Raw genomic sequence first — 15,287 nt, forward strand, 5'->3', positions numbered from 1 at the left:
AAGTTTACTGATCAATGAGAACAGGGGAACTCCAGGGCTAGGGGAATACTGCACATAGAATTCATGGCTTTTTCCCCCTTGATTCTTTAGTCTTTAAAGTTAATTTTTTTAACTTTCTTTTTTTTTTCTTTTTTTGGGTTTTTCTTTTTCCCTTTTTCAACCAACATCTTATCAATTCCTTTTTAAAAAAATCTTTTTTATTTTTCATTTTTATAGACATATTCTATCCCTTCATAGTACTTAACCCTATTTTTGGTACATATATATAAGTTGTTCTCTCTTTAAAATTTTGGGATACAGTTTCTTCTAACAGACCAAAATATACCCTAAATCTCTAGTGTATGGCTTTGTTCTAGTCTCCTGCCTGATCACATTCTCTCCACTTTTTTTTTTAAATCCTCTTCTTTCTTTTTTCAACCAACTTCTTACCTTATCAATTCCTCTTATAAAATCTTTTATAATTTTCATCTTTACAGTCATATTCCATCCCTTCATCGTATTAACCCTTATTTTTGTACATATATAAGTTTTTCTTTCTTTAAAATTTTGGGAGGCATTTTCTTCTAACACACCAAAATATGCCCAAAATCTAGTGTGTGGCACTGATCTATGCACCAGCCTGATCACATCTGATCATATTCTGTTTTTTTGTTTTGTTCTGTTTTTGTTCTTTTCATTTTCTTTTTCTTTTTTCTTTCTTTCCCTTTCTTTTACCCCGATTTCAGGTCTCTTCTGATTTGTTTAGTGTATATTTTCTGGGGATGTTGTTACCCTGTTAGCATTATGTTCTCTCATTCGTCTATTCTCCTCTGGACAAAATGACAATATGGAAAAAATCACCTCAAAAAAAAAAAAAAAAGAACAAGAGAGAGTACAGGTGCCAGGGACCTAATCAATATGGACATGAGTAAGATGTCAGAACTAGAGTTCAGAATGATGATTTTAAGATACTAGCTGGGCTTGAAAAAATCATGGAAGATATTAGGGAAACCCTTTCTGGAGCAATAAGAGAACTAAAATCTAACCAAGTTGAAATCAAAAAGGCTATTAATGAGGTACAATCAAAAATGGAGGCTCTAACTGCCAGGATAAATGAGGCAGAAGAGAGAATTAGTGATATAGAAGACCAAATGATGGAAAATAAAGAAGCTGAGAAAAAGAGAGATAAACAACTACTGGATCACAAGAGCAGAATTCGGGAGATAAGTAATACCATAAGATGAAACAATATTAGAATAATTGGGATCCCAGAAGAAAGAGAGAGAGGGGCAGAAGGTATATTTGAGCAAATTATAGCAGAGAACTTACCTAATTTGGGGAAGGAAACAGGCATCAAAATCCAGGAGGGACAGATAATCCCCCTCAAAATCAATAAAAATAAGCCAACACCCGACATCTAATAGTAAAACTTACGAGTCTCAGAGACAAAGAGAAAATCCTGAGAGCAGCTTGGGAGAAGAGATATGTAACCTACAATAGCAGAAACATTAGATTGGCAACAGACCTATCCACAGAGACCTGGCAGGCCAGAAAGGACTGGCATGATATATCAGAGCACTAAATGAGAAAAATATGCAGCCAAGAATACTATATCCAGCTAGGCTGTCACTGAAAATAGAAGGAGAGATAAAAATCTTCCAGGACAAACAAAAACTAAAGGAATTTGCAAACACAAAACCAGGCCTACAAGAAATATTGAAAGAGGTCCTCTAAGCAAAGAGAGAGCCTAAAAGCAACATAGACCAGAAAGGAACACAGACAATATACAGTAACAGTCACCTTACAGGCAGTACAATGGCACTAAATTCATATCTTTCAGTAGTTACCCTGAATGTAAATGGGCTAAATACCCCATTCAAAAGACACAGGCTATCAGGGTACCTGGGTAGCTCAGTTGGTTGGGCGACTGCCTTTGGCTCAGGTCATGATCCTGGAGTTCCAGGATTGAGTCCCACATTGGGCTCCCTGTTCAGCAGACGGTTTGCTTCTCCCTCTGACCCTCCTCCCTCTCATGCTCTCTCTATCTCATTCCATCTCTCAAATAAATAAATAAAATATTTTTTAAAAAAAGACACAGGCTCTCAGATTGGATAAAAAAACAAGCCCCATTGATATGCTGTCTGCAGGAGACTCATTTTAGATCCAAAGACAACCCCAGATTGAAAGTGAGGGGACTGAAAACCATTTACCATGCTAATGGACACCAAAAGAAAGCTGGGGTGGCAATCCTTATATCAGACAAATTAGATTTTGAACCAAAGACTATAATAAGAGATGAGGAAGGACACTATATCCTACTTAAAGGGTCTATCCACCAAGAAGATCTAACAATTGTAAATATCTATGCCCCTAACATGGGAGCAGCCAATTATATAAGGCAATTAATAACAAAAGCAAAGAAACACATTGACAACAATACAATAATAGTGGGGGACTTTAACACCCCCTGACTGAAATGGACAGATCATCTAAGCCAAAGATCAACAAGGAAATAAAGACTTTAAATGATACACTGGACCAAATGGGCTTCACAGACGTATTCAGAACATTCCATCCCAAAGCAATGGAATACACATTCTTCTCTAGTGCCCGTGGAACATTCTCCAGAATAGATCACATCCTAGGTCACAAATCAGGTCTCAACCGGTACCAAAAGATTGGGATTATTCCCTGCATATTTTCAGACCACGATGCTTTGAAACTAGAACTCAGTCACAAGAGGAAAGTTGGAAAGAACTCAAATACATGGAGGCTAAACAGCATCCTACTAAAGAATGAATGGGTCAACCAGGAAATTAAAGAAAAATTAAAAAAATTCATGGAAACCAATGAAAATGGAAACAACTGTTCAAAATCCTTGGGATGCAGCAAAGGCAGTCCTAAGAGGAAAGTTTATAGCAATACAAGCCTTTCTCAAGAAACAAGAAAGGTCTCAAATACACAACCTAACCCTACACCTAAAGGAGCTGGAGAGTGAACAGCAAATAAAGCCTAATCCCAGCAGGAGAAGAGAAATAATAAAGATCAGAGCAGAAATCAATGAAATAGAAACCAAAAGAACAGTAGAACAGATCAACAAAACGAGGAGGTGGTTCTTTGAAAGAATTAACAAGATTGATAACCCCCTGGCCAGACTTATCAAAAAGAAAAGAGAAATGACCCAAATAAATAAAATCATGAATGAAAGAGGCGAGATCACAACCAACACCAAAGAAATACAAACAATTATAAGAACATATTATGAGCAACTCTATGCCAGCAAATTAGATAATCTGCAAGAAATGGATGCATTCCTAGAGATGTATCAACTACCAAAACTGAACCAGGAAGAAATAGAAAACCTGAACAGACCTATAACCACTAAGGAAATTGAAGCAGTCATCAAAAATCTCCCAACAAAGAGCCCAGGGCCAGCTGGCTTCCCAGGAGAATTCTACCAAACATTTAAAGAAGAATTAATATTTGTTCATCTGAAACTGTTCCAAAAAATAGAAATGGAAGGAAAACTTCCAAACTCATTTTACGAGGCCACCATTACCTTGATTCCCAAACCAGACAAAGACCCCATCAAAAAGGAGAATTACAGACCAATATCCTTGGTGAATATGGATGCAAAAATTCTCACCAAAATACTAGCCAATAGGATCCAACAGTACATTAAAAGGATTATTCACCACGACCAAGTGGGATTTATCCCTGGGCTGCAAGGTTGGTTCAACATCTGCAAATCTATCAATGTGATAGAATAAATTAATAAAAGAAAGAACAAGAACCATATGATCCTCTCAATAGATGCAGAAAAAGTATTTGACAACGTACAGCATCCTTTCTTGATTAAAACTCTTCAAAGTATAGGGATAGAGGGTTCATACCTCAATATCATAAAAGCCATCTATGAAAAACCCACAGTGAATATCATTTTCAATGGGGAAAAACTGTGAGTGTTCCCCTTAAGGTCAGGAACATGGCAGGGATGTCCACTATCACCACCGCTCCACTGCTATTCAACATAGTATTAGAAGTCCTAGCCACAGCACTCACACAACAAAAAGAAATCAAAGACATCCAAATTGGCAATGAAGTCAAACTCTCACTGTTTGCAGATGATATGATACTTTATGTGGAAAACCCAAAAGACTCCACCCCAAAACCGCTAGAACTCATACAGAAATTCAGTAAAGTGTCAGGCTATAAAATCAACGCACAGAAATCAGTGCCATTCCCATACACCAACAAGACAGAAGAAATTGAAATTGAGGAGTTGATCTCATTAACAATTTCACCCAAAACCATAAGATACCTAGGAATAAATCTAACCAAAGAGGCAGAGAATCTGTATTCAGAAAACTATAAAATACTCATGAAAGAAATTGAGGAAGACACAAAGAAATGGAAAAACATTCCATGCTCATGGATTGGAAGAACAAATATTGTGAAGATGTCCATGCTACCTAGAGCAATCTACACATTCAATACAATCCCCATCAAAATACCATCCACTTTTTTCAAAGAAATGGAACAAATTATCCTAAAATTTGTATGGAACCAGAAAAGACCCCGAATAGCCAGAGGAATGTTGAAAAAGAAAAGCAAAGTTGGTGGCATCACAATTCTGGACTTCAAGCTCTATTACAAAGCTGTAATCGTTGAGACAGTATGGTCCTGGCACAAAAACCGACACATAGAGCAATGAAACAGAATAGAGGGCCCAGAATGGACCCTCAATTCTATGGTCAACTCATCTTTGACAAAACAGGAAAGAATGTCCAATGGAAAAAAGACAGTCTCTTCAACAAATGGTGTTAGGAAAATTGGACAGCTACATACAGAAGAACGAAACTACCATTTCCTTACACCAAACGCAAAAGTAGACTCCAAATGGTCGAAAGACCTAAATGTGAGACAGGAGTTCATCAAAATCCTAAAGGAGAACACAGGCAGCAACCTCTTTGACCTCAGCTGCAGCAACTTCCTAGAAACATCACCAAAGGCAAGGGAAGCAAGGGCAAAAATGAACCATTGGGACCTCATCAAGATAAATAGCTTTTTCACAGCAAAGGAAACCATCAACAAAACCAAAAGACAACCGACAGAATGGGAGAAAATATTTGCAAATGACTTATCAGATAAAGGGCTAGTATCTAAAATCTATACAGAACTTCTTAAACTCAACACCCAAAGAACAAATAATCCAATCAAGAAATGGGCAGAAGATGGGAACAGACATTTTTCCAAAGAAGACAATCAAATGGCCAATAGACACATGAAAAAGTGCTCAACATCACTCGGCATCAGGGAAATCCAAATCAAAACCTCAATGAGATACCACCTCACACCATTCAGAATGGCTAAAGTTAACAAGTCAGGAAACAAATGTTGGTGGGGATGCGGAGAAAGGGGAGCCCTCCTACACTGTTGGTGGGAATACAAGCTGGTGCAGCCACTCTGGAAAACAGTATGGAGTTTCTTCAAAAACTTGAAAATAGAGCTACCATATGACCCAGCAATTGCACTACTGGGTATTTACCCCAAAGATACAAATGTAGAGATCTGAAGGGGTACGTGCACCCTGATTTTTATAGCAGCAATGTCCACAGTAGCCAAACTATGGAACGAGCCAAGATGTCCTTCAACAGATGAATGGATAAAGAAGATGTGGTATATATATATAAGAATGGAATAGTATGCAGCCATCGAAAGGAATGAGATCTTGCCATTTGCAACGACGTGGATGGAACTGGAGGGTATTATGCTGAGCAAAATAAGTCAATCAGAGAAAGACATGTATCATATGATCTCACTGATATAAGGAATTCTTAATCTCAGGAAACCAACTGAGGTTTGCTGGAGTGGTGGGGGGTGGGAGCGATGGGATGGCTGGGTAATAGATATTGGGGAGGGTATGTGCTATGGTGAGTGCTGTGAATTGTGTAAGAATGTTGAATCACAGACCCGTACCTCTGAAACAAATAATACATTATATGTTAAAAAAAAGAGAGAGAGAGAAGAAGATAGGAGGAGGGGAAGAATGAAGGTGGGGAAATCGGAGCAGGAGATGAACCATGAGAGACTATGGACTCTGAGAAACAAACTGAGGGCTCTAGAGGGGAGGGGGCGGGGAGATGGGTTACCCTGGTGATGGGTATTGAAGAGGGCACGTTCTGCATGGAGCACTAGGTGTTATACGCAAATATTGAATCATGGAACACTACATCAAAAACTCATGATGTGTTTTATGGTGATTAACAGAATAAAAAAAAAAAGCTGACTAATGATATAGCTCTTCACTTTGAATTGGACAGCAGTCAACAGACCGTGAAGCAGAATGACTGACAAATGACCAATGCCTAGCTAAAGAGATAATGTAAAACCTCCCAGGAAAGAGAAAAAAAATTCATTACCTAAAAAGAATGGTAATCAGATTATAGTGGTCTGCAACATTATATTTGTCATATATGCTGTATATGCAGTTGCATTTTGTGTGTGTGTGTGTGTGTGTGTGTGTGTGTGTGTTTGCATGTAAGTAGTAGAGGCTGTGGCAGGCCACTCAGATCCCTCTCTCACCTTCAGGACTGAAGTTCCCATTCCCCAGCTGTGTTTTGGCAGCTGACAGTAATTCAGTAAGTCTTACAGATATTGCTTTGTATTGAAAAAAGTCACCTTGCCCAAGGTCATGGCCCCTTCCTTGGAGTAGCCCATATCTAGTGACTTGTCAGTTTGGAGAGATCAAGGCCTTACCTGTTTGCTTCAATTCAGGATGACTCTGAAGGGTCATCATAGCTCCAGAGCTCCCTGTAGGATTATCTGAGGCTGCTGTTGTTACTCATTGCAGTTCAACTTCTCCCTCTGCCCAGTCCTGTATTCCTCACTTCCCCACAAGTGTAGATCCTGAGGCTACTTCCCAATAAACTTCCTGCACACAGATGTGACAGTATTCTTTTCAGCTACCCTTGAGACACTGATTAAAATTGACTATGCAAAGAAAATCCCAACAAACTCCTTCAAGAGACGACCAAAGAGACCACATTCTCTCACCACAGTACGATATGATTAGATATTAACAACGAAACCCCCCAACCACCACCACCACCACCACCACCACCACCACCACCACCACCACCACACACCACCACACACACACACACACCTTTTCAGAATTTAAGTGTTGTGCATATAGAGCCACTTATATGAAAGTAATATTTTAGTGAAAATGGTGGATGCCAAATAAAGTAGGTACAGGGTAAGTTCTTATGAAACAGTACAGCTAAATGGAATCCTTTTCAAGTGTTTCAAGAAAAATAAGTACCCCCCTTCATGATTTTACAAAGTATATCTTACTTCACAGAATGCCAGCTTACCACCACATGAATAGAGTAGGTGTGTAATATCAGGTGGTTAATTTTCAGGAAAATTAGGGGGGACAGAATGAAAGTCATGAATTTAATATAGAGCATCCTTATTTTCTAGTTTATCAAAATGTTTTTCCTAAGTAATACATTTATAACTGACATTTGATACAACCTTGTAAAGGAAGACTTAAGTAATTAAATAAATGCACACTTTTAAGGTGTGCCAGAGGGATGGAATCACAGGTATGGATGCTGCTCAGCATTTTTGCACCAGAAGCTGCAGCCACCATAACTCTTGGTGATTGCCATATCCGTAGAGCTGATCGACTCAGTACTTTGGCCTCTCAGTCTGTGATCCTCCGTTCCTCAGGATTTTTGCCCTCCACGTGACCTTGGGCATGGTTACACCTTAAAACTGATCATTGTAAATCACTGTAACCCCATGTCGGGGAAGGTCATTGAACAGACATGACCACCAGTTGATCTAGTCGATCAGAGGTTCCTCACCCCCTCCCCTGTCCTTGGAACGTGGGTTCTGCTTGCCTTTCCCCTCAGTGGCTGCTCCAAGGACACAGCTTTGACGTAATGATGCAGTGTTGAGAACACCTGCACAGTATACATGACTGAACCCAGTGAAGGCCTCTGTATAAACCTAAGATATGGCTGGTGGGTGCAGGAATCCACTCACCTTGCTGTCACCCAAGATCCCTTTGCTTATGAAAACTGCCACTACTAACCTCTTTCTTCAGTTTTTCTCTGCCCTCTGAGTACAGGGGCCAGTTTCAGATTACACCTGGCAAATCCCCTGAGGGTTGCTAATTTCCACCCCCCTTCTCCGCTCACTTCCAATAATTTCAATTTTAAGTATTCTTTCTCTTAACTTTCTAGCTCATTTCTTCAAACACCAGTTTTAATAATCATTCCATCCCACTAGGAGCTCTGATCCATTGATCTACCTTTTCAGTGCCTCTCACCCCTCTGCCCACCCCCAGGTTCTTGCTTTCTTACTCAATTTTTGTTGCCCATCCTTATTATCACTCTCTTGCATACCCCTCAACTCCCTTACCCCTCTCTTGTTTTGTGGTTTTCTTTTGGTAAAGTCCCAACCCTCATTACATTCAACTTTCTACCAAAATCTCTGCCTGCACCCATGCAGCTGAGTGTGGCTACAGAAGAACACACAGCTATCCTGTATGATCTCCCTTTGCATTCATGACCACTAACCTCACCAATGAAGGGCCTCATAGGAGGGCCCTCAGTGCTGTCAGCAATCACATTTCACTTTCCTAGTTCATTCACTTTCCTGCTCTCTTAAAATGTGTTCATACCTTCTTTTCTCTCCTGACATCCCCCAAACCTCCTCTCCAGCCTTCCCCTCAGCTGATGACAATCTTGCTGCCCTTTTCACTGCATAATAGAATCAATCAAAAGAAAACTTCCAGAGGGAACTTTAAAAATGTTCCATATTTTGTTTAGGATGGTGATTACTGAGTCTATTTGACAAAATTCAGGCGGCACTTAAAACCAATACATGTTACCTATGTAAGTTATATCTAAATCAAAATTAAAAATAAAGAAAGAATTTCCATAAGTTGTCACCACTGCATATACCCACTTCTTGCAGTGGGCTCTGGGTGCGGTCTTGATGCTGACGATGAATGTTCCATGCTCCTAGATAAGGCCAACTCCCCTACTCCTGCTCTTAACTCCATCACTCCAGCAATCCTCCATTCTCCTTCCTGCTTCATCAGCATTTCCCTTCACTGGATGATTCCTATCAGCATGTAAACGTGCCATTATTTCTCTCATTTTAAAAATAACACTCTCCTCCAGGAAAACCTCTCTTCATTCCATTTCCCTCCATTTACTGCTCCATTTCTCTTCTCTTTGCTGCAAAATTCCTCAAAATGGTTGCCTGTATTCACTTTTTCCAGTTCTTCTACTCCCATTTTCTCGTGAAACCACATCAGTCCATGTTTTGCTCATCACCAGGCCTCTGAAACCACTCTTGTCAAGGATATCTGTGACTCCGTATTGATTAGATCCAGTGTTCAGTTCTTGGTCTTTACGTGACTTCTCAGCAACATTGAGCATTGTTGATGACTCTCTGTCCTTGACATTTTTCTTCACTGTCTTCTAGGAAAGGACTCTCCTGGATTTCTTCTTACCTAGCTGGTCGCTCCTTCTCCATCTCCTTTGCTCATCATCTCTCCTTGTCTCCTTGATTTTCTTATGATATGGTGCCCCTGTCTCCCCTCTCACTGCCTTCACAATCTCATCTAACTGATACCTTTAAATACCTTAAAAATGCTATGGACCCCCAAATTGCTATTTGCAGTGTGGAAGACTCCTCTGATCCTAGATTCATACCCAACCATGTATTTGAAAACTTCATTTGGATATCTAATAGGCAACTCAAACTTCATGCATTCAAACACCAAAATCTGGAGGACTTGGCCTGCCAGATGAAGACTTATTATAAAGTTATAATAATTAAGACAGTATAATATAGATGTATGAATAGACAAAATATCCAGTGGAACCAAACAGCAAACCAATAAACAGATTCATACCTACACAGAAATCTTATATATAACAGAGCTAATCACTGGAGATTGGTGGGGAAAGAGGGAAACTATTCAATAATTCGTGCTAGGGCAATTAAATATCCATGTGGGCAAAATGGAAATGGATATCCCCCTCACATCATAACCAAAAGTCAATTGTAGGCCGATCAAGAACTTCATGTGGAAGGCAAAACTTTAAACATTTTAGAAGATAATAGAGAAGAATATCTTTATGGTCTTGGAGTAGAGAATAATTCCTTCAGAAACAGCACAAATCATAAATGAGAAGACTGATAAATTTAATTTCATTAAAATTTAGTATTTCTGTTCATAAAAAAAAAATACTAAAGAAAACCCAAAGATAAGCTTCAGACTGGGAAACGATATTTACATTGTGCAAAGTGACAAAAAATAGAATTCAGGATATAAAAGTAATAAAAAGAAAAGAATAACCCAGTAGGAAATGGATGGAAAAAGACCAAGAATAAACATTTTACAAAAGTGGATGTATATGAAAGGACACTAACCTTCTTTAGTAATCAGGGAAATATGAACAAAGAACATAATGAGACACCATTTCACACCCACTAGAATAGCAAAATTAAAAAGTCAGCCAATATCAAATGGGGATTTTGATGTGGGTGGTGAGAACTCTTGTGCACTGATGGTTGAGGGCAAATTGTTATAACCGCTTAAGAAAATGGTGTGGCAGTACTTAGTAAAATTGAATATGTATGTGCCCTAATCCAGACGAAACTCTTGTATACATGCAGAATTGTGTGTGATTTTGTGTGTGTGTGTGTGTGTCAAAGCAAGGAGAGGAGAAAGAAAGGGGGAGAGTGAAGAAGTTAGTTGAATGTCCATCAATAGGAAAATGGATAAAATATGCTCAATCACACATGGGATTTGTATAGTAATAAAAATAAATGAATTGCTACTAAACACAACAACATGGACAAATCTGAAAAACAATGTTTTGAAAACTAAACAAAACAATCTTTAAATAAAATTGAGAGTAACGGGTACCTCTGGGTAGAGGTAGGGGTGGGATAGAATAGAGTCAGTATGAAATCTCACACAGGGAACTTCAAAGTTATTGTATTATTTTAATTCCACTGAATAGTGGGTACACAGGTATTTGTTTCCCTTTTAAAAATATTCATATATATTAAGTACCCTTTTAGTTTGTATATGTCAAAGTTAAAATTGAAGTTTTAGAAATGTTTCATTTAGAATTTAAAAAAAAGACTAATAAGTAGGTCATTAATACTCCCCCACCTTTAATTTTTTTAACCTCTTGTTTCTTTTACTCACAGTTTTGAGTTATCTGTAACCATTGTTTCCTCTAATGTGAGCTAGTACTAAGCTGATACAAATGGAGCATTTTGAAAAATCTTTTGAAATCAGAGCCATCAAACTAGTTTATCAAGTTGTTAGGATACAAGTCTTTCACAGTAATGAACTGGGTTCCTATTTTATGTGATTTTTCCATAGTCTATTGATAAAAAGAGATGTAATTATTGTCGCCCTCTGGACTTTACATCAGGTCACAGAAAAAGCCTTATGAGTGAACTGAAATGTTTCATTGCTCAAAGTTTTCATACATTCGTGCTATTTCCAGAAAAAAATCAGTGCCATCACTGTATACATGTATTTCATAAACAGATAATTCAAATGTTTCATGTAGCTGGTGTTTTTCTTGTTAACACTGAACGACTGACTATATGTGACTGTGCATTTGTAGGAAATTGCCCGGCATTTACGCCCTGGAACCCTCAGAGCAGTCTTTGGTAAAACTAAGATCCAGAATGCTGTTCACTGTACTGATCTACCAGAGGATGGCCTATTAGAGGTAAGATAAAGAAAGGCTGACATCCTATTTATATTTCAAACTCATAATCTCAGCAATTCTGGTGCATAAGAAACCTTTTAATATTCTTGGATTATACTATTACTTGGCCATCTGAGGACTTTTTAAATGACCACGTTGTAGGATGCTGCATATAACTAGTCTTCAAAGAGTTAATTGGTTGGCATATTTCTGTGATTGGTATATACATGCCAATATTTTAATGCATACATTTAAAAATAATTTTAAAATGAAAAGCTATACCATTAAATAATGTGAAATTTGTTTTAAAAACAGGTAAAAATACCATTACCATAAGTTTCTAGTCATACTGTTATGTCAATGAAATCAAGAAGTCCAATATGCAGTGTGGTAACATTAAAAGTAATAGTTACCATTTACTGACTCTTTATATGCTGGGTTCTAGCATGATAGATAAATGCTTTGTATAAAGTAATTTTTTAAATTTTATTTTATTATGTTAATCACCATACATTACATCATTAGTTTTTGGTGTAGTCTTCCATAATTCATTGTTTGCGTATAACACCCAGTGCTCCATTCAATAGGTGCCCTCTTTAATACCCATTACAAGGCTAACCCATCCCTCCACCCCCCTCAATCTCCAAAGCAACTCTAATCGGTTGGTATTATTATGTCCATTTTTTTCAGGAAAATAAATTGAGATTCAGAGGTATATAACATCCTCAAACCATTCATATAGGACAGAGCCATATTTTGACCTCTCATCTGTGTAATTAACATAAAACAGGAAACAATGAAAAAATTATAAGAAAGTATTAGTGAAAATTAGTCTTGTTTGGATTTTTTTTTTTTTTAAGTAGGCTCCACACGCAGCATGGAGCCCAACATGGGGCTTAAACTCATGTCCCTGAGATCAAGACCTGAGCTGAGATCAAGAGTGAGACACCTAACCGACTGAGCCACCCAGGTGTCCCAGTCTGGTTTGGTTTTTAAAAAGTCATTTCTAGCCCCAAAGCAAAGAAACTTTAAAGAAAAAATAGAAATTTTTAACTTTTTACAGTTTTTTAAAATTGTATTTTAAATTTGTATGTCAAAAGGAACTAAACTGAAATGAAGACACAATGATAAAATGATTATAGCTTAAACACAGAAAAATGATTGATATCCTCAATACATATTTGTTTTAGAGAGTATTATTTATGTTTTATGTCAAATTTATCGGTCATTTTTTCTGCTTTTGAAGTCATACATAGAAAGGCCTCCCCCACATTTTGCTTTCATTTTCTTACATTGAAATGTTCAATCCACCTGGAATTCGACATATGGTGTGAGGTGTGGACTAGTCAGCTGTCACAACATCGTTAAATGCTCCCATGCTTTCATTGTTCCTTCTCACTTATTAAATATTTGTCTACATCTGTGTCTGTTTCTGAACTTTCAATTTTATTGAAATTGATTTATTTCAATTTATTGGTCTGTGCCAGCAAAATACTATTTTTATTATTGCACTTTATTTATACTTTGAAAAAGTTTTCTTGATTTTTCTCTTAAATTTATTCCTCCACATGAACTTTATATGAGCTTACCAAGTTCTTTACCCCGTCCCCACAGGATGCAAATGGGACCTTGACTAACGTTATAATATTTTTATAAATTACTATGGGACTGACATATCTATAACTGTGAGTTCCTGTCTGTGTATTTGGTATGCCTCTTCTTTTATGCAAGCAGTAGAGTCTTTTTTCATAAGGGTCTTGGACATAGTGTATTAAATTTATTCCCATCAGTTTTTTATTTTGTTGCTTTAGAGAATTACTTTAACTCCATTAAAATTTTCTGTTATAAGCCAAGATGTTCATGTGATAAACATGTGATTATATGTTAATGTAACCTTATCTAAACTATGCACTCTGGTATGAAATTTTCACATACTTGTGAAATATAAAATTGTAACAAATTTCATTTTTTAATTACCCAAAGTATTACATGTTTGTTTAAAATTTTCACCTGTTTTATAAATATTCCATTTACTTTCTGATAGTTTAGGATCTATAGAGTAGGTTTGAATACAGACTATTGTTCAGTGAAACTGAAATATTAATTGTGAAATTTATGCCCATTAAAAAATATTATCAAGGTATGCCCATGATTTTGCTTGTACAAACTGAAATGGATTATTACTGCCTGTAGTTTACAAAGCCATTTACTAAATGATTAAAATCTTTCTAACCTAACTTCACAGGAGATTTAATTGTAAGTTAATGACTGTGTGGTTTAGAGAGTTAACCAAAAATCAGAAGTCAGAGCTCCAGCAGCCTCCTCTCGTGTGGCTGGTGATTCATAATTGATGTGACCTTGGATAAGTTACTTTTTCTTTCCATGCTTCACTTTTATCAGCAAAATAAAGAATTTTGATATAATCAAGGGATGTTCTTCCAGTTAGGGATTAACTGTTTGTGGATTTTTACTTTGCTTTAAATGGTAAAGTATTATAAAAACACTTAGAAGCCAGAATAGTTATCTGTTCAGAGGTCTTCAAAGTGAAATTCAGAGTGACCTAAAGACAAGCTTTCTGACCAGGAAAGCACTTTATACTGCTACTCATTAAGGGAACATTCTGTAGATGTAGGGTGACCATAAATGTCTTGTCTAATCCAGGACCTTTCTGAAAGGCAGCTCCAATCAAACAAGATGCTAGGACAAAAGGTATAAACCAGAACTGTTATTGGCACACTGGGACTATAGGCTCTCTCTTTATATGGGAGCCAGGAAAATGGGAAAAGTTTACTTCTCCTTAATCCTTTCCTCATGTGATGTTTATTGAGCTAAGTTTATTTGTGTCAGACCTTAGAAGGTATTCCAGTTCATATTTTGTCACCATCTATTTTATGTACTTATTCTTGTAGCAAATGATTATATAAGTATGTATTACTTGCTGACATTGTGAAAGGATTTCAGAATCACACGAGATATTTCTCCTATCCTCATTGAGCTCATAGTGTTTCAGAGTTCAAGGATCTTAGCATGAAAATAGAATCTGTTAGGAGCATTTGGATGCTCCTAATTGTGACGTAGCCATTTTTGTGGATGTAGGAATAAATGACAGCATCTATGGTATGAGACATTCTATGATGTTATTTCACTGGTAATGCTCCTGATTGGCAGTACCTCTAAAGATCTTAAATTTGAGCTTTAAAGAAAGCATTAATGGCAAAATATATAGCTAAACTAGTAATCAAAGAAATACTAGTTTTTTAATAAGGGCAAAGAATTTTTTTAAAATATCACTGTTCACTGCTAGTAAGGCTACAGTTAAACAGATACCCTCATATTGCTGGTGATAGCTATGTGGCAACAGGTATTGAAAGCCATGGGTTTTTTTCCATTTGTTCCAGAATTCTACTTCTTAGACTCTAACCAAAGGAGCAGGTGACAGCAGAACTACAAAATAGAAAGTTATCTGCACAGATGTTCACTGAAGGAGTATTTGGGGTAATTAAAATCAGAAATGACATGCATGTCAAAGGTGTATCTGAT

The 15,287-nt window shown here is 37.2% G+C and overlaps 1 protein-coding gene across 2 annotated transcripts in view; it reads left to right on the plus strand.

The window, feature by feature from the left end:
- Window positions 1-15,287, plus strand: part of NME7 (NME/NM23 family member 7) — a 314,736-nt gene that overhangs the window by 251,174 nt on the left and 48,275 nt on the right. For both annotated transcript variants that reach the window (XM_028123018.2, XM_028123020.2), the window contains one exon: window positions 11,661-11,768. In XM_028123018.2, the coding sequence (XP_027978819.1) occupies window positions 11,661-11,768 (108 nt within the window). The remainder of the gene's footprint in view (window positions 1-11,660; window positions 11,769-15,287) is intronic.

This window comes from Eumetopias jubatus, unplaced genomic scaffold (genome assembly GCF_037043125.1).
Source record: "Eumetopias jubatus isolate StellerSeaLion01/CBP00866 unplaced genomic scaffold, mEumJub1_p1.0 scaffold_12, whole genome shotgun sequence".
NCBI classification, from domain to species: domain Eukaryota; kingdom Metazoa; phylum Chordata; class Mammalia; order Carnivora; family Otariidae; genus Eumetopias; species Eumetopias jubatus.